At 42.6% G+C, this 18617-nt stretch overlaps 1 protein-coding gene across 2 annotated transcripts in view; it reads left to right on the top strand.

Moving 5' to 3' along the window:
- Nucleotides 1-8296, top strand: part of pdgfra (platelet-derived growth factor receptor, alpha polypeptide) — a 68614-nt gene extending 60318 nt beyond the window's left edge. For both annotated transcript variants that reach the window (XM_055636065.1, XM_055636074.1), the window contains exons 22-23: nucleotides 2692-2930; nucleotides 4162-8296. In XM_055636065.1, the coding sequence (XP_055492040.1) occupies nucleotides 2692-2930; nucleotides 4162-4309 (387 nt within the window). In that variant the 3' untranslated portion in view covers nucleotides 4310-8296. The remainder of the gene's footprint in view (nucleotides 1-2691; nucleotides 2931-4161) is intronic.
- The last annotated feature ends 10321 nt before the right edge of the window (nucleotides 8297-18617 follow it).

Here is an 18617-nt window from a genome sequence, read left to right as displayed (position 1 = left end):
CATAACAGTCTTAATGATTTGATTGGCACTAGTGATGCCAAATTTAGACTGGCTAAGCTAACAAACCTGAGCCCATCCATGTAAACTTTTAGAATCATGCAGCATGGAAACAGGCCCCACAGGACATCAAGTCTGTGTTGACAATCAGGTGCCTACCTACACTAATCACATTATATTCGCCACAATGCTCAGAATTTAAATCTCACCAACACATTGGGAGATAACACAATGCCAAGTTACCAATCCAAGCATCTTTGGGATGTAGGAACGAACCAAAACACCTGGACAAAACCTATACAGCCATGAGAAGAACGTGCAAACTCCACATAGACAGCACTGAGGGCAGGATCAAATCTGGGTATCTGGAGCTGTGAGACAGTAGCTGTATTAGATGCTGTTCATGTGTGTCCATGTTTTGATTGAATTGGCTTTGAAATTATCCTCAGGCTTGGTGTGGTTCAAGAAAGTTTAAAAAAAACATAGAAACATAGAAATTAGGTGCAGGAGTAGGCCATTCGGCCCTTCGAGCCTGCACCGCCATTCAATATGATCATGGCTGGTCATCCAACTCAGTATCCCGTACCTGCCTTCTCTCCATACCCTCTGATCCCCTTAGCCACAAGGGCCACATCTAACTCCCTCTTAAATATAGCCAATGAACTGGCCTCAATTACCCTCTGTGGCAGAGAGTTCCAGAGATTCACCACTCTCTGTGTGAAAAAAGTTTTTCTCATCTCGGTTTTAAAGGATTTCCCCCTTATCCTTAAGCTGTGACCCCTTGTCCTGGACTTTCCCAACATCGGGAACAATCTTCCTGCATCTAGCCTGTCCAACCCCTTAAGAATTTTGTAAGTTTCTATAAGATCCCCTCTCAATCTCCTAAATTCTAGAGAGTATAAACCAAGTCTATCCAGTCTTTCTTCATAAGACAGTCCTGACATCCCAGGAATCAGTCTGGTGAACCTTCTCTGCACTCCTTCTATGGCAATAATGTCCTTCCTCAGATTTGGAGACCAAAACTGTACGCAATACTCCAGGTATGGTCTCACCAAGACCCTGTACAACTGCAGTAGAACCTCCCTGCTCCTATACTCAAATCCTTTTGCTATGAAAGCTAACATACCATTCGCTTTCTTCACTGCCTGCTGTACCTGCATGCCTACTTTCAATGACTGGTGTACCATGACACCCAGGTCTCGCTGCATACCCTTTTCCTAATCGGCCACCATTTAGATAATAGTCTGCTTTCCTGTTTTTGCCACCAAAATGGATAACCTCACATTTATCCACATTATACTGCATCTGCCAAACATTTGCCCACTCACCCAGCCTATCCAAGTCACATTGCAGTCTCCTAGCATCCTCCTCACAGCTAACACTGCCCCCCAGCTTAGTGTCATCCGCAAACTTGGAGATTTGCCTTCAATTCCCTCATCCAGATCATTAATATATATTGTAAATAGCTGGGGTCCCAGCACTGAGCCTTGCGGTACCCCACTAGTCACTGCCCGCCATTGTGAAAAGGACCTGTTTACTCCTACTCTTTGCTTCCTCTTTGCCAGCCAGTTCTCTATCCACATCAATACTGAACCCCCAATGCCGTGTGCTTTAAGTTTGTATACTAATCTCTTATGTGGGACCTTGTCAAAAGCCTTCTGGAAGTCCAGATACACCACATCCACTGGTTCTCCCATATCCACGCTACTAGTTACATCCTCGAAAAATTCTATAAGATTCGTCAGACATGATTTACCTTTCGTAAATCCATGCTGACTTTGTCCAATGATTTCACCACTTTCCAAATGTGTTGCTAGCCCATCTTTAATAACTGACTCTAGCAGTTTCCCCACTACCGCTGTTAGACTAACTGGTCTGTAATTAAAAAAAAATAATTTTGTACTGAAACAGATGTCTAATATGGACACTACAGACTGGAATGTGCCCAACTTGCTCTGATCAATGTTATTGTTTGTACCATTTTTGAATATCTCCTGTGAATAAGAAAAAAGTGAAACTGATATTTATACTTCACCTTTCATATTAAGGATTTACTGTAACTGCACAACTTTTGAAATGCTTCTTTTATGTGGGATAAAAATGAGTCAATGTGAGTGCAGTCCCACAAACTGTAATGCAATAATGATAAAAATATATATTTTGGTGAGCAAATCACAAAGAGCTGGAGGAAATCAATGGGTCAGGCAGCATCTATGGAGGGAATGAACAGACAATGGTTTGTGCATGTCAGGACACATTTTGAGTGTGATGAAGGATTCTTACCCCGAACATTGCCTGTCCATTTCTTCCACAGGCGCTGCCTTACCTGTTGAGTTCCTCCAGAACTTTGCGTTTTGCTTAAGATCCCAGCATCTGCAGTTCCTTGTGTCTCCATTTATTTTGGTGACATTGATTGGGGAGTGAACATAGACAAGGCTGGTCATCTGCTTGCCTTCAAAGTGTTTCTGTAGGATTGTTTGTGTCTACCTCAGAGAATAAGTAGGATATATCATTAAAAATATAGCATTTTAATGGTCAGCCCCCAACTTTGGGGTTTGGACCTTCTGGATTGGAACTTACCTGGAACCTTACAATGAGCCAGGGTGCAATGAGCCGTATTGACGTCTGCCGCAGTACATCCTACTCAACTCTCTTTTCAACCCTTATAACTACATTTTCTTCCTTAACAAACAGAGCTACAGACAGATGAACGATGACTTTCTGAAGAGCGACCATCCGGCTGTTGCTCGCATGCGGGTAGAATCCACGGACCCTTACATTGGAATTAACTACAGCAATGAGGAGAAGAAGAAAGACAGGGAGAGTGGTTTTGATGAGCAACGGCTAAGTGCTGACAGTGGTTATATTATCCCACTGCCTGATATTGACCCAATCACAGACAGTGACCCCACTTCTTCAAGAAACCGCCACAGGTAAATCTACCTTCAGATGCAGTATGCATGCTTATTAAAATCCTCGAATGATTAAATCTACTGGATGTGATTGTATAGTGATTATGTAATTGGTGTAGAAGTACAAAGGCCTAGTTTGGGACTGTCGTGAGGGGGGGGACCGCCATGAGGGAGGTGGGGAGAGAACACCGGACAATGGGGGGGCAGAGGCCAATGGGGACCCAGCATGGGGGAACTGCTGGCGGGTGGAGGACAAAAGGGGGACCCGGCGTGCTTTGTAACTTTGTCAGTGCTGTAGGTGGCTGCTGTTTGTATGCTGTTTGGGTATGCAAACAAAGAATTTCACTGTGGTCACATGTGACAATAAAGCTATTCTTAATGATGGGGCATTTATCCAAAAGGGGGAGCCGGCTTGATAAATGTGAACTTTGTCATTTTGGTGCAAAAACAGGAAGGTGGCTGCTATCTTGGTACTACATTGGGTGCAGCAGAACAAAGAATGGTCACTGTGAATAGTCACATGTGCAGCAGGCAGTGAAGAAAGCGTATTCCTGTTCTTAATAGATGGTGGCAGTATAGGAGCATCCAAATCCCAGCAGTTGTACAGGGTTTGGGGAATTTTAATTCAATGAACATAATAAACGGGAATGAAATAGATTGTGTAAAATTGGCCAAGTAATTACTGAATTATCTCCAAAGAGACTGGTGTCCATTATGGAAAGAAACCCGCTGTCCTTGCATGATGTGTCTGACAACAACATGGTTGACTCTTAATTGAAGAGGTTTGCTAAATTCTTCCTACATAGACTGTAGCTATTTAACAAAGTAGTCTACCATGAGGGGAATCTGCTATTGCATGTGGTGCTTGCTTCCCATGAATGAAAGGACTGTCAAATGGACCACTTTATCAAGCAGTAAAATTGATCCTGATCAGCCACCCAAATTTCAAAGTATATTTGCTTCCCCCTTCAGTTAGGATGTCATGCAACATTCCCAGGTTTCAAAAAGTAGAAATGATCTGCCTCCTGTCCTTCTCAAATGCCATGTTTTATCTGATGTTGATGGATGGTAGAAGTTCAAGATGACTTACTTTATTCTTTGTTGGTGAATTGAGAGGTTGCTATGGAATGACCAATGACCCACTAATTAAGTCATATCACTCTACTTGCTTAGTTCATGTCATGCCTGTTTATTGCTGCATATGTTAATTTTTTAATAACTTTTAAAAAACATACGCCCTTTTCTTTCTCAGTTCCCAGACATCTGAAGAAAGCGCAATAGAGACCGGTTCCAGCAGCTCAACTTTTATAAAGCGTGAGGATGAGACCATAGAAGACATGGAAATGATTGATGACATGGCAATTGATCCCTCAGACTTGGTGGAAGATAGCTTCCTGTAACCAGCTACATTGTAGAAAAATAAACATACCCTATCCAGCTATGTCCTTCTCTATAACCACTTACTGAAGCATGCCCAAGGAGAGAACTTGATGTACATCTCAAAACGGGACCAATTTGGAAAGATATCTTGGGACAACATTGTGATTCGTATTGTAGAACATATCATATGTCTATTTCAATGCATTATTTTTCTATTATGGTACACTCTATTGTTTTATTGTGCGTACACACTGCCATTCTTCTGGACTAAACATAAGGCTATACAAAGTTACTTGTGTGTTTCAAAGACTCTTTGCTACATGTTAGATGGTTCTTATATCTGGATCACATTCATCAGATGCTTCATATGCACAGAATGATAACCATTACTAAGAATGTATGCTTTGTACGTATTGTTGTATCATATTTTTTCTGCAGCTGAAGATTAACAATGATTATCATTCTCCAGGTGGATACCAATAAGTGATTTACCATTGTTTTCAGACACCGATGCACACCTTCACTTATTGTGTGTTCTTTTCAGTGCTTACTTCCTAATGATAAAATACTTTTTTTCTTGCAAAGCACAATTTTTGGGAGTAACTACACGTAAAGAATGCACTTTGGATCTTTGTAAGATCCTAGACTTGAATATTTCAAATGTTTGTGCAAATTGATGAAAACATCACCAGTGTGACTACGACCTGCATTGAAAAGCTAAACTAAGAGCTTGGAATCCATTGTTATACCTCGGGTAGTAGATTGAGCCAACACCTGAACTGACTTGTAATCATGCAATCATTAGGAAATCAAAGGATTTACTGAGCTTGGAAAACTGGTGCAGTTGAACAAGTTGTAAATGACCTGGTAGGATTGTGGTGAAGACATGCCAAGAGTTATGAAGAGGAATTACTGAAGAAAAATCACTTTAAAAGGAGCTAAAAGGAAAAGCAAACTGCTTCTTTCGAGCCAGTCTGAAGAATGAATCTGGTCATGGAGAGCTTTGGTTAAATAGTAGACAACTGACACCAATACTTTATGGGCCAAATAGTACAACCACTTCTGCAATTTTTAGGAGGATGCCACAAAGCACAGTATTCCATTATGTAAATATTGTAAATTCAGTCTCACTAATTCAGTCGAAACTGAACGTTAATTCATTATGAGGCATCGCAACTTGCTGATTGAAGTGGTCATGTGATATTAAAATGAACTTGCCTATGACCAAAAAGGAAAGAACCCTACAAATGTTCTGGGAACTCAAGCTGGAGAATTGAAATATATTACAAAACTGAAATCTTTACAGTTAAAGGATCAACTTTGAACTGAACTCACCATCTTCTTCTTCTTGCGTATGGCTTGCACAGCCTACAGTTGTAGGACAACTTGTTCTATTTGATCTTATTTGATTGTGCACGCCAGGTTGATTGCATTCGTCGAAACAGGGCGGACCACGTGAAGGTTGCAATCTTCCCACCCCAACTCACCATGTAGTGACAGTTACTTTTGACTGGTTTACATGCTAAAAACCAGTAAAATGGATAATTTCATGGCAATAGCTAATTTACGAATTGCTGATTGATGTTGGTAATTAGTCAATATGTTATTTGCTGAACTTTACAAACAATAGAAACCAGGTGTAACTGAGTCATTGAATATCTTTATGCACCATAAGCAAAGACTATTATAAATCATCTGGATTTTCTGAATGTTCCCTGCATGTATGTATACAAATGTATCATTAAATCTTTTCAGAGATGGTCATTAGTTCAAAAACCTGAACAAAAATTGATAACTCAAACTAACAGCTACATAAACTTAGCTGCTTCTTAAACTGTCAAATTAAATTTAACCCAAGGGTTCAAGTAAAAACAGAAAATGTTGGAAATGCTCAGCAGGTCAGCACGGTGGCAGTGTTGTGGGTGGCACAGTTGCTCAGTGGTAGAGTTGCTGCCTTTCAATGCTAGAGACCTGGGTTCAATCCTGACTACGTGTGCTGCCTGTATAGAACTTGTATGTTCTCCCTGTGACCTTGTGGGTTTCCCCCTGGGCTCCGTTTTCCTCCCACACTCCAAAGATGGACAGGTTTGTAGGTTAATTGGCTTTGGTAAAGATTGTAAATTGTTCCTAGTGTGTAGAATAGTTCTATTGCAAAGGGATCACTGTTAGGCACGGTCTTGGTGGACCGAAGGATCTATTAATGCGCTGTATCTCTAAACTAAACAAAATTAAAGGTCTGGTTACAACTGAGAAAATAAAAATAAAGTAAACATTTCAGGTCAAAGTCCTTTTATTCAAACTAGTAAGGAGAGAAAAAAATAGCTTGTTATGATGCAGGGTGAGTGGGAGGAAGGAAATCCCTGATAGGTAAAACTGTGTGACCATGGGAATAAGTTGTGAAGAAGGATATCTGGTCAAGCAACAACAGGGAGCAGTTAGAGATAACAGCTTCCCCTGGACAAAAAGAAAAAAAATGTGCGGTTGGAGGGGGGGTTGAAACAAACAAGCTGAGCCAATTTTGCAGGTGGCCAAATTATACAGACAGAGAAGTCAATTTTTACCTGAAGTTGCAGATGTTATTTAACTGTAAGGCGAGGCTGGTCTTCTTACAACTCCTACAATCTTTTGATAATGTTCTCAATCTCTAACTTCTCCCATTCACTTACTGGTCAGATAACTTTGTTCATTCCCATGATTTCCTGTTTTGACCCTTCCAGAGACATCCCCCAATCCCACACCCACCCTGCAGCCTAACAATCTTATTTTCCCCTCTCTCTCGGTTTTGTTACAGGATCTTCAGTCTGAAATGTTTCTCTTCCTACAGATGTGGCTTAACCTGTTGAGTATTTCTGGTATTTTCTGTTTTGAAAACAAAAATCCTGCATCTAGAGTTTTTGTTTAGATTTTCTTTAACCATCAGGTTTTCCCAATGAATGACTTTATTTGGATGTTGTTATTCAGATTGACTTGGAGACTAGTTTGTCTAGTCTGGACTAGAGATGTTATTTGGCTTATTTCTGACTCAGTAAAACACCAGATTTTGTACTTGTACTTTTGACTGAGCAAAGTGCATTAATGAGCCTTCTTGCTCCAAACTATTAAGGCATTATCAGACTGCAAAATAATATATATCCCATGGCACATTATAGTTGCTGTATTAAGAGTAGAATTAGAAAATAATTATGAAGATATACTGACCACAAACCACTTTTTTAAATGCTTTGGTAAATCTCCTATCCTGACTTCTGTGATACTACACACCATTTCCTGCTCAGACCAATATTAGAAATGAAAAAAAAAACACTCCTCCATATCCAACAATGCAACAAGGGACCAAATATATGAAGTGACTATTGGAACACTGATTATTTTCTTTTTTATAATGTGCAAGATTAAATGTAAAGAAAATAAGAAATAATTTTGCAGGTTAACATATTCAGTGTTTCCATTCCAAGAGGAATTTCAAATGTTAAATGAACAAGTTAATGGGGCAGATCAAGATGATGTAGCATTGAGTAGGAATCATGACTTTATCTTTGAATGGCTTGAATGTTACAATGTGGTTGAATTTTATCCAATTGTTCTACTAAGTTACCATGCACATTGGATATATATGATGATGTTATACATCATTTCTGTATATATATACATATATATATGTGTATTTCAGTGTAGTCATTTGAGTTACTGCCATACATTTATGTCTAGCTGTATCACTGCCTATGTTTATATTTTTTGACTGTGATGTTATCCACAGGAACGTTACATGTTGCACTTTTGAATGTCTTAAGAATTATATTTTAAAATTTTAAAAAGCGAAATGATTTCAAAGGGATTGAATTGTTGATGCTTGTCTGGACTGTATGTAGGTTGATGTCTCAAACATTTTATTATGATGAAATTACACAGTTTTAAATACTTTTTTAAAAAATAATTTTTTTATGTTGCATCAAAAACACATTGTCTAAACTCAGCATTTCTATTTCAATAAATTCAGATGAATGTAATGACCGGTCTTGGACCGTTTTTCCCTCACTCTATTTTTAAATGGATGTTTCTTAGCTTTTTGAGTTTTGCTGGGACTGTGGTCATCCACCCATGTGAGTTATATTTTGTCATAATGGTCGACTAATCCTGACTCATGGTTAAAGGTGGTGGAAAGGCTTTCAGTTAAGTCAAGTCAAGTTTATTCGTCACATACACATACGAGATGTGCAGTGAAATGAAAAGTGGCAATGCTCGTGGACTTTGTGCAAAAAGACAAACAACCAAACAAACTACAAACAGTATGGAACAGAATCACATATTCTTTTTCCACAAAGCAGTAGAGTGGTACAGTAAGTTAGTCCCTGGTGAGATTGGAGTTTACAGTCCTAATGGCCTCTGGGAAGTAACTCCTTCTCAACCTCTCCATTCTCACAGCATGGCAACGGAGGCGTTTGCCTGACCGTAGCAGCTGGAACTTGTGAGCTGAGTAATTCATCACAAGAAACCCATTCTCTAACTGGCTTTTGTAGCCATGTTGATGAAGGATGCTTAGTGATAATAATGCCATTGAAGTCATGAGGAGTTCTTTGGTCTTCGGTTGGAGATGATTATTTCCAAGCACTTGCTTGGTGTCGCTTTTCAGATGATGCCTTAATTTTATCCTGATCTATGAGCTCTGAATGTTTAATTATGTGAAGAGTTGTAAATGGAAGTTGCCAGATGACCTGCAGGTATCTACTGATTGGTTAGAGCCTTGAGCGTCACAGCATAGTGCTCGGATTGTAAAGGAAACCAAACAGAAAGGTGGGCCGCTGGTGGTAACGTAGTACAAGAGTGAAGGGCCAGGAATACTTGAGTAGAATCATGAAATCTTACCAACGAGGTGGCCATTTTACCTATTCTTTAACAAAAAACATCTAATTATTCCCAGTCCTCCCTATGGATAGTCCTAAAATTGTTATAATTTGAAGTGTCTATCGATTTACTGTTTGAATTTTATTTTACCTGATTCAATGGCTTTTTAGGGCACTGCATTTTATCTTCTAGCAACTGTCTGTGCGGGGCAGAAAAGTTTACATCTTTCCTCAGACTCTTCTGCCATTTATCTTGAACTCTCAATTAAATCCTGAAAATCCTAGCATTGTAATAATAATAATTGTTTTTTAAATATATAATATGAAATTCTCAGGAATGTTATTATTTCCATTTTCTCTGTGGGGTGGATAGAGTGAAAAAAGAAGGCACCTGCTTTGCTGGCCTTCATTGGTCAGGACATTAAATATATGCTGGCTTGAAGGGCCAAATGGCCTACTCCTGCACCTATTGTTTATTGTCTATAAAATTCAGGAAATCATGATGCAGCTTGATAGAATGTTGATTCTAGTCATAGTGCGAAATCCATCATCAAGTTCGCTGACGACACCACTGTTGTGGGACGTATCACTGATGGGGATGAGTCAGAGTATAGAAGAGAGATTGAGCGACTGTCCATATGGTGCCAGCACAATAACCTGGCCCTCAACACCAGCAAAACCAAGGAACTGATTGTGGACTTTGGAAGGAGTAGGATGGGGACCCACAGTCCCATTTATATCAACGGGTCGATGGTTGAAAGGGTCAAGAGTTTCAAATTCCTGGGCGTGCACATCACTGAAGATCTTTCCTGGTCTAAGAACACTAATGCAATCATCAAGAAAGCTCACCAGCGCCTCTACTTCCTGAGAAGATTACGGGGAGTCGGTTTGTCAAGGAGAATTCTCTCTTAACATCTACAGGTGCACAGTAGAGTGCATGCTGACCGGTTGCATCATGGTTTGGTTCGGCAACTTGAGCACCCTGGAGAGAAAGAGACTACAAAAAGTAGTAAACACTGCCCAGTCCATCATCGGCTCTGACCTTCCTTCCATCGAGGGGATTTATCGCAGTCGCTGCCTCAAAAAGGCTGGCAGTATCATCAAGGACCCACACCATCCTGGCCACACACTCATTTCCCTGCTACCTTCAGGTAGAAGGTACAGGAGCCTGAAGACTGCAACGACCAGGTTCAGGAATAGCTACCTCCCCACAGCCATCAGGCTATTAAACCTGGCTCGGACAAAACTATGAACATTAATAACCCATTATTTGTTATTTGCACTTTATCAGTTTATTTATTCATGTGTTTTGTAGTCAATGCCTATTATGTTCTGTTGTGCTGAAGCAAAGTAATAATTTCATTGTCCTATCAGGGACACATGACAATAAACTCTCTTAAACTTGAACTTGAACACTTGAATCAGGCTGCATTTGGAATGGACTTGAGCCACAGTTGCTACTGACTTCATAAGGAAATGTGTGGAGGAGTTCTCACAAAAACTATCTGAGTTTTCCCTTAACCAGAAGCCTTGGATGAACCAGGAGGTTTGCAATCTCCTGCAGACCAGATCTCGGGCAGTCAAGTCTGGTGGTGTGGAATCATATGGAAAGTCCAGATATGAGCTCAGTAAAGTCATCAAAAAGACTGAAAGGGGTTTCTGGAGGATGAGGTGTACATTTGGCCGCTGTGGATGGGTTTGTGCTCCATCACTTCCTTCCTTGTGGCAGCTCAATCGACAGCGAAGCATCACTCCCGCACGAGCTCCAATGCATTCTATGCATGCTTCAATAAGGAGAACACTGATGTGCCTTCTTGGGGCCCAATAGCTACTGATGATATTACAATCTCAGTCACTGAGGCCGACGTCAGAAGAGGGTGAACCTTTGGAAAGCACCTGGACCTGGTCGTGTGCTCAATACCTGCATGGACCAGCTGGATGGAGTTTTTGATGCTTTCATTACTGAAGTCTGAGTTTCCACCTGCTTTAAAAGGCATCAATTATACTAATTCACAATAAGGGTAATGTGACATGCCTCAAGGCTACTGATGTATGGCACTAATATTCATGGCGATTAAGTGCTTTGGCTTGGTTATGCTTGGTTTTGGCACCTATAAACAGTAAGAACCTGGACCCGCTACAATTTGCCTGCCAATGGGAGATGCAATCTCACTGGCTCTCCACTTTGCACTGGATTACGTGGACAAAATAAAAATGCATACGCCAGGCTTTTGTTCACAGTCTGTGGCTCAACGTTCAACACTATCATCCCCTCCAAACGTATTTTCAAGCTTAGGGAACTGGGTCTCTGGGCATCCCTTTGCAAGGGGATCCTCGACTTTCTCATCAGCGGAACACAATCAGTATAAATTGGAAACAACACTTTCTCCTTGATAACCATCAGTACAGGGTTACCTCAAGGCTGTGTGCTCAGCCCTCTGCTCTACTCATCCTACAGTCATAACTGGGCCAGGCACAGTTCGAACTTCGTCTTTAAATTTGCTGATGACACCATTGTTGTTGTTGTTGATAATAACCAGTTGGAGTAGAGGAGAGAGTGTGCGACTGAATGGTCCTGGGACAACAACCTTGCTCCTGGCATCAGTAGGACCAACCTGATTGTTGACCTTAGAAAAGGAAGGCCAAGAATCAACAAACCTGTCTTCATCAACAGTTGGGTTGTGGAGAGAGACAACAACCTCAAGTTCCTGGGCATGTATATCTCTGCACATCTACTTCCTTAGAAGATTGAGGAAATCCGGTATTTCAACAATTACTCTCTAGCACCTCCACAGGTATATAGTACAGAGCATATTGACTGGTTGCAATACGACCTCTTTCAACAACAAATGCACAGGATAGAAGGAGATTACAAAAAGTGGCGGACACTGCCCGCTCCATCATGGGTACTGACTCCACACCGTCAAAGGGACCTATAAGAGGTGCTGACTCAAAAAGGATTCTGAAGATTGTAATGTCCAGGTACAGCAACAGCTTCTCTCCAACAACTATCAGGCAATTGAAGTACCAACTCATAGAAACATAGAAACATAGAAAATAGGTGCAGGAGGAGGCCATTCGGCCCTTCGAGCCAGCACCACCATTCATTGTGATCATGGCTGATCGTCGCCTATCAATAACCGGTGCCTGCCTTCTCCCCATATCCCTTGACTCCACTAGCCCCTCGAGCTCTATCTAACCCTCTCTTAAATCCATCCAGTGACTTGGCCTCCACTGCCCTCTGTGGCAGGGAATTCCATAAATTCACAACTCTCTAGGTGAAAAACGTTTTTTTCTCACCTCAGTCTTAAATGACCTCCCCTTTATTCTAAGACTGTGGCTTCTGGTTCTGGACTCGCCCAACATTGGGAACATTTTTCCTGCATCTAGCTTGTCCAGTCCTTTTATAATTTTATATGTTTCTATAAGATTGCCCCTCATCCTTCTAAACTCCAGTGAATACAAGCCTAGTCTTTTCAATCTTTCCTCATATGACAGTCCCGCCATACAATTAGACTCTCAGGTGAGAACTGCCTGGGCTGCACTAGGGACTAGGGAGCTATGTGTGTTTTTTAATTTTTTAATTTTTTTAAGATTAGTTATTATTTCACACAGAGAGTGGTGAATCGCTGGAACTCTCTGCCACAGAGGGTAGTTGAGGCCAGTTCATTGGCTATAATTAAGAGGGAGTTAGATGTGGCCCTTGTGGCTAAGGGAATCAGGGGGTATGGAGAGAAGGCAGGTACGGGATACTGAGTTGGATGATCAGCCATGATCATATTGAATGGCGGTGCAGGCTCGAAGGGCCGAATGGCCTACGCCTGCACCTAATTTCTATGTTTCTATGTTTCTATGTTTATTTTATCTATTGAGCACTGTATTTACAAACCTGTTATAGAGCTGCTGCAAATTTTAAATCTTCAACTTTTCATTGCTGAGGTCTGAGGTTCCCACCTGCTCTAAAGGGATATCAATAATACCAGTGCCCAAGAAGAGTAAAGTGGCATGCCTAAAGACTACCGACCTGTGGCACTAACTTTACATTGTATTACTTCAGATCCGGTGGCGCTGTTACTAGCTGCCTCCGCCCACAGTCTGGTTGTCTTTTGTTTTTTTTGTTATGTTTAAAGTGTTTTTTTGGGGGGGGTTTCAGTATTTTATGTGGGGGGGAAGAGAGTAGGGTAAGGGGGAACCATCCTTCAGTCACTTCCTGACGAGGATGCGACTATTATCTGAGTCGCGCCCTCGCCCCCCTCCTTGCGACCTACTAACTGGATTGGCGTTGCCTTTCCTGCCGGACTGGACCAGAGCTTCAGCAGCGGCGGCGAGGCGCTGGAAACATCGCGGAGCGGAGCGGGCGAGGCCTTACCTGGACCGCCGCTTGGAGCTCCGGAGTGTTGGGCTGCTGCTCCAACATCGTGGAGCTGTGGGTGCGGAGCTCCCAACGCGGGCGGCGCTGACCTCAACATCGCGGAGTCCTGGGACCCTTTGCCAGGGGTCGCCAGCGCGAATGTCTGCCCAGCGCGGCCTGTGGACATCGGGAGCCGCGGACTCCGGTGGAAGGTGGCCGATTCAGAAGTCCAGGCCGCAGAGGATGTTCTCCCGTTCGACGTTGGGGTTCCATCGTTCCCGGCAAGAGGGCCTGAACATCGGGCCACCTGTAGCGGCGACTGCAGGGTGCTCAGGAGGCCCCGACCATGGGTGAACATTGGGGAACATCAGCGAGGCTGACTGAACTTTGGTTCCTACCCTCACAGTGGGGAACTTTGGTGCCGCTGTGGGGATGTTTGTGTCGTGGACTATCGTGTTCTGTATTTTTGTGCTTTTTTAAAATTATTTGTATGACTAAGGGAAAAAGAATGTTGTTGTCTCTTAATTGAAGACAATGACAATAAATTAAATCAAATCAAATCAAATTCATATTATTCTCTTATCTATTGACTACTGTGTGAACAAATCTGTAATGCTACTATTGCAAGTAAGAATTTCATTGTTCCATTTCAGGACATATGACAACAAAACAATCTCTTGACATTGACTCCCCTGCAAGGATGAAAGTACCATCAACTTTTTATGTTTGGTTATACTGGTAAACTTGGCTATTTTAACCATTTGTACTTCAATATTTCAGCCATGTTCCTACTGATATGTCATGCCAGACAGTTCCACCATAATTTCTCCTCCACAAGAATCTTTGTCAATGGGATAACAACTACATTGTATCAGGAAGATGTGAAGTATCATTAAAGATGGCTGCCACCTTGACCATTCCCTCTTCTCTCTTAGGATAGACACAACAAGCTTGAGAATCTCTGCAGGTCAGACAGCAACTCTGGAGAAAAGGAATAGGTGACATTTCGGGCCGAGACCCTTCTTCAGTCTGAAGAAGGGTCGAGACCCAAAACGTCACCTGCCTTTTCTTCAGAGCTGCTGTCTGACACGCTGTTACCCCAGCTTTTTGTGTCTATCTTCAGTTTAAACCAACATCTGCAGTTCCTTCCAACCCTTTTCTCTCTTTTACCTTATGAGAACTTGAAAGTCTGGACATACAGTATGAACATCTAATGTAATCATATTCCTGAAGGAATATGAACGTCACCTCTTTCACATCCCCTTTTCTCCAGAGGTGCTGCCACATTTCCTTCCTCTGAACCTTACCACATTCAGTTATTCCATTATTACACTTTACTATACTTTTGCACTACCACACACTACATTATTTGCACCATTCTGCTATTTTGCACTCATCTTCATATTTATCGTTGTATCTGTTATTATACTATATTGTATGTTGTTTACTATGAGTTTCATGGAAACGAGACATTTAGATTAGAGATACAGTGTGGAAACAAGCCCATCAGCCCATTGAGTCTGCGGTGACCAGCGATCCGCCATATACTAGTTCTATCCTACACACTATGGGCAATTTACAGAGGCCAATTAACCTACGAAGCTGTATTTCTTTGGAATTTGGGAGGAAATCGTAACACCTGGAGGAAACCCATGTGGTCACAGGGAGAACGTACAAACTCTGTACAGACAGCATCCATAGTCAGGATCTAATCTGGATCTCTGACACTGAAAGGCAGCAACGCCACCGTTGTACCACTATGCTGCCCAAACTTAATTTCACCCGTGCGTATATGGCAATCAAATAATCTAAATCTAAATCTATGATATAACTAACTGCATGAAGTGAAATGAGTAACTCGTTAAGATGAGAAAATAAGAGTACTGGAGATTCAGAATAATTACCATTTGGTCTTGGTATCTGTAACAAACAGTTCCAGATTAAAGTTAGTATTACTCTGCCTGATAATGTGCCTTGTCTAAGCTTGAGAAAAGTATCTTATTATGCACCAGCTCTTGCATTTCCTACACCAACTGCATCATCCTGTGTGATTGTCAAGACTAATTATTAGCAAATGAGGTGTGGAAATGTTTACATCCCAAACAGTGTTACAACTTTTCAACAGATTTCTTTCATGGGCCTGACAGCAGACGACGTTAATAATTCATGATGGTGACGGGTGCCTTTAAAGCTGGTTCCATTATTCATGGCCATTGGTGAGGTGCTGGCACCTTGTCCTGCAGAGAAGGGCCAACAGCGCGCAGCTGTTTTCTGCGCTGTCAGAATAGCTTCTTCAAAGAGTTTGTCACATCTTCACCGAGAGCTGATAACACAGCAGGCAGCAGCAACGTCACACATTGAGTCAAATATTTAAACACTCCCAACAAATGTTCAAATCAAATAGAAGATTACAGTAGAGTAAAGTGACTCGTCTGGTGTGTGCTTAACACAAAGGCAACTCAAATTTCATGGGAACAGTCCTGGTCTCAAAACTTAAGTAGACCAACTGACTGGAGCGTTTGTGGACGTATTTTATGAGTACTGTGTTTACAGACCTGTATGTTGCTGCAAATACATATTTTGTAGTTCCATTTTCAATACATGTAACAATTAAATACTCTTGACTCTGGGCATTGCCTGGTCTTATTCGCTTTTTATGAATCCTGTGTTCTTGCCCTCTGCTGATGTCAAGTGGACTGGCTTTATTGGTTGGCGGGGCACAGCTTCTGTGGGGATGGGGAATTCAGGAGGTTCTGAACAAGGATTTTTGTTTAAATTGAGGATGGCCACAGTCGCGCAGCGATAGAACTGCTGTCTCATAATTAATCTACAAACCCGCAGGACTTTTGGATGAAGGAGGAAACCTATGCAGTCACAGGGAGAACATGCAAACTGTACATAGACAGCACCCAAGGTCAGGAATGAACCCAGGTCTCTGGTACTATGAGGCAGCAGCTGTACCAGTTGTGCAGTGTGCCGCCATGTACTTGTGGATGAACATGCCAGCACCCTTGTCCTGCCTTAAGCACCCACATGCTGGGCCCCGCCACCATTACAAATGCTATCATTTTTGGGCTCTATGCCTCCCAATACTTGTGTTGCAATCACCAATCACAAGTAAATGGACAGCAGAGCTTTGATATGATCTATTGGTGTTATGGGATTGTTTGACTCAGTTAAACAGCATGTTGCGTCTGCTGTTTAACATGCTTCTAGTCCTGTTTTGCAGTTTAGTTTTGGAAGACGCTGCACTTCAAAGGATTCAACGGTATTTTATTGTCATGTACCAATTAAGGTACATTGATATTCGGATTACCATACTAAAAAAAAACAACAATACATACAACGACATAAAAGTTAACATAAACATCCACCACAGCAGACTCCCCACATTCCTCACTGTGATGGAAGGCAATAAAGTCCAATCTTCTTCCCTCTTTATTCTCCCACGGTCGGGGCAGTCGAACCATCCACAGTTGGGGCGATCAAAACTCCCACAGCCGGTGGTCGAAGCCCCACATCGGGGTGATCGAAGCTCCCGCGTCGGGGCGGTTGAAACTCCTGTAGTTGGAGCTCCTGAAGTTGGTCTCTAACCAGGGACCGTGAGCTCCATGATGTTAAAGTCAGCAGGGCTCCTGCGGTTGGTGCTCTGAGATCGATTCCTGGCAAAGGGATCACTTTAGGGAACGGGGGTTCCCCTCTTCGACAATAGATTAGGCTCTCCCCAGGATCTCCTCTATATCCCGTAGCTCCGCTCTCACTTCCCATCCCCCCACTCGTAATAAGGACAGAGTCCCTCTTGTCCTCACCTTCCACCCTACCAGCCGTCGCATACAACAAATAATCCTGCAACATTTTCGCCACCTCCAACGGGATCCCACCACCGGCCACATCTTCCCAACTCCTCCCCTTTCGGCTTTCCGCAGAGACCATTCCCTCTGTAACTCCCTGGTCAATTTGTCCCTTCCCACCCAAACCACCCACTACCCTGATACTTTCCCTTGCAACCACAGGGAATGCTACACTTGTCACTTTACCTCCCCCCTCGACTCCATCCAAGGACCCAAGCAGTCTTTCCAGGTGAGGCAGTGGTTCACCTCCAACCTCATCTATTGCATCTGCTGTTCCAGGTGTCAACTGCTCTACATCGGTGAGACCAAGCGCAGGCTTGGCGATCGCTTCGCTCAACACCTCCACTCGGTTCACTATAACCAACCTGATCTCCCGGTGGCTCAGCATTTCAGCAATTCCTCCCATTCCGAATCTGACCTTTCTGTCCTGGGCCTCCTCCAAGGCCAGAGTGACTCCTACTTCAAATTGGAGGAGCAGCAAGCACCTCATATTTTGCTTGGTTTCAGCTCATCCTTGCTTTCTCCCTCCTTCCCCTTCCTTTACCAGCTCTCCCACAGCCTACTGTCTCCGCCTCTTCCTTTCTTTTTCCCATCCCACCCCATCCTTCAGAAGAAGGGTCTCGATCCGAAATGTTGCCTATTACTTCGCTCCATAGATACTGCCTCACCCGCTGAGTTCCTCCAGCATTTTTGTCTACCTGCAAGTTCCACGATGATAAGTCCGCAGGCTCCCTCAGTTGGAGCTCCCAAATCGATCTCCAGCAAGAGGCCGCCAACTCCTCGATGTTAGGCCAGGTTAAGAATAAAGGGTAAAACCCCTGTCTCACGGTGAGAGTTGACACACGAGGTACCCCGATTTAAAACTCGTGGTAATAACGTACGATTAACGTAGCTGTAACGTCGGAACTCATGGACGCAACTTAGAGACTCGTGGCGCTAACGGCAGGTACCCGTGAAACTTGTCAACTCTTGAAAAAAATCAATCATGTTTTCCACGAGTCAAATTTTCTCTTGTGGTTAAGAATTGAAACATTTTAACTTGTTGTAAAAACGTAGTGGCCCGTGCGTTTACCTTAGTGTATCGTGAGTCTACCGTGGGAACTCTTAAGCCATTTAGAACAGAGATGAAGAAACACCTTTTCACACAGAGAGTTGTGTTTGTGGAATTCTCTGCCTCACAGGGCGGTGGAGGCCGATTCTCTGGATACTTTCAAGAGGGAGCCAGATAGGGCTCTTAAAGATAGCGGAGTCAGGGAATATGGGGAGAAGGCAGGAACGGGATAGT

This window comes from Leucoraja erinacea, chromosome 1 (assembly GCF_028641065.1).
Source record: "Leucoraja erinacea ecotype New England chromosome 1, Leri_hhj_1, whole genome shotgun sequence".
Classification (NCBI taxonomy): Eukaryota; Metazoa; Chordata; class Chondrichthyes; order Rajiformes; family Rajidae; genus Leucoraja; species Leucoraja erinaceus.
This window is presented reverse-complemented; position numbering and strand designations above follow the sequence as displayed.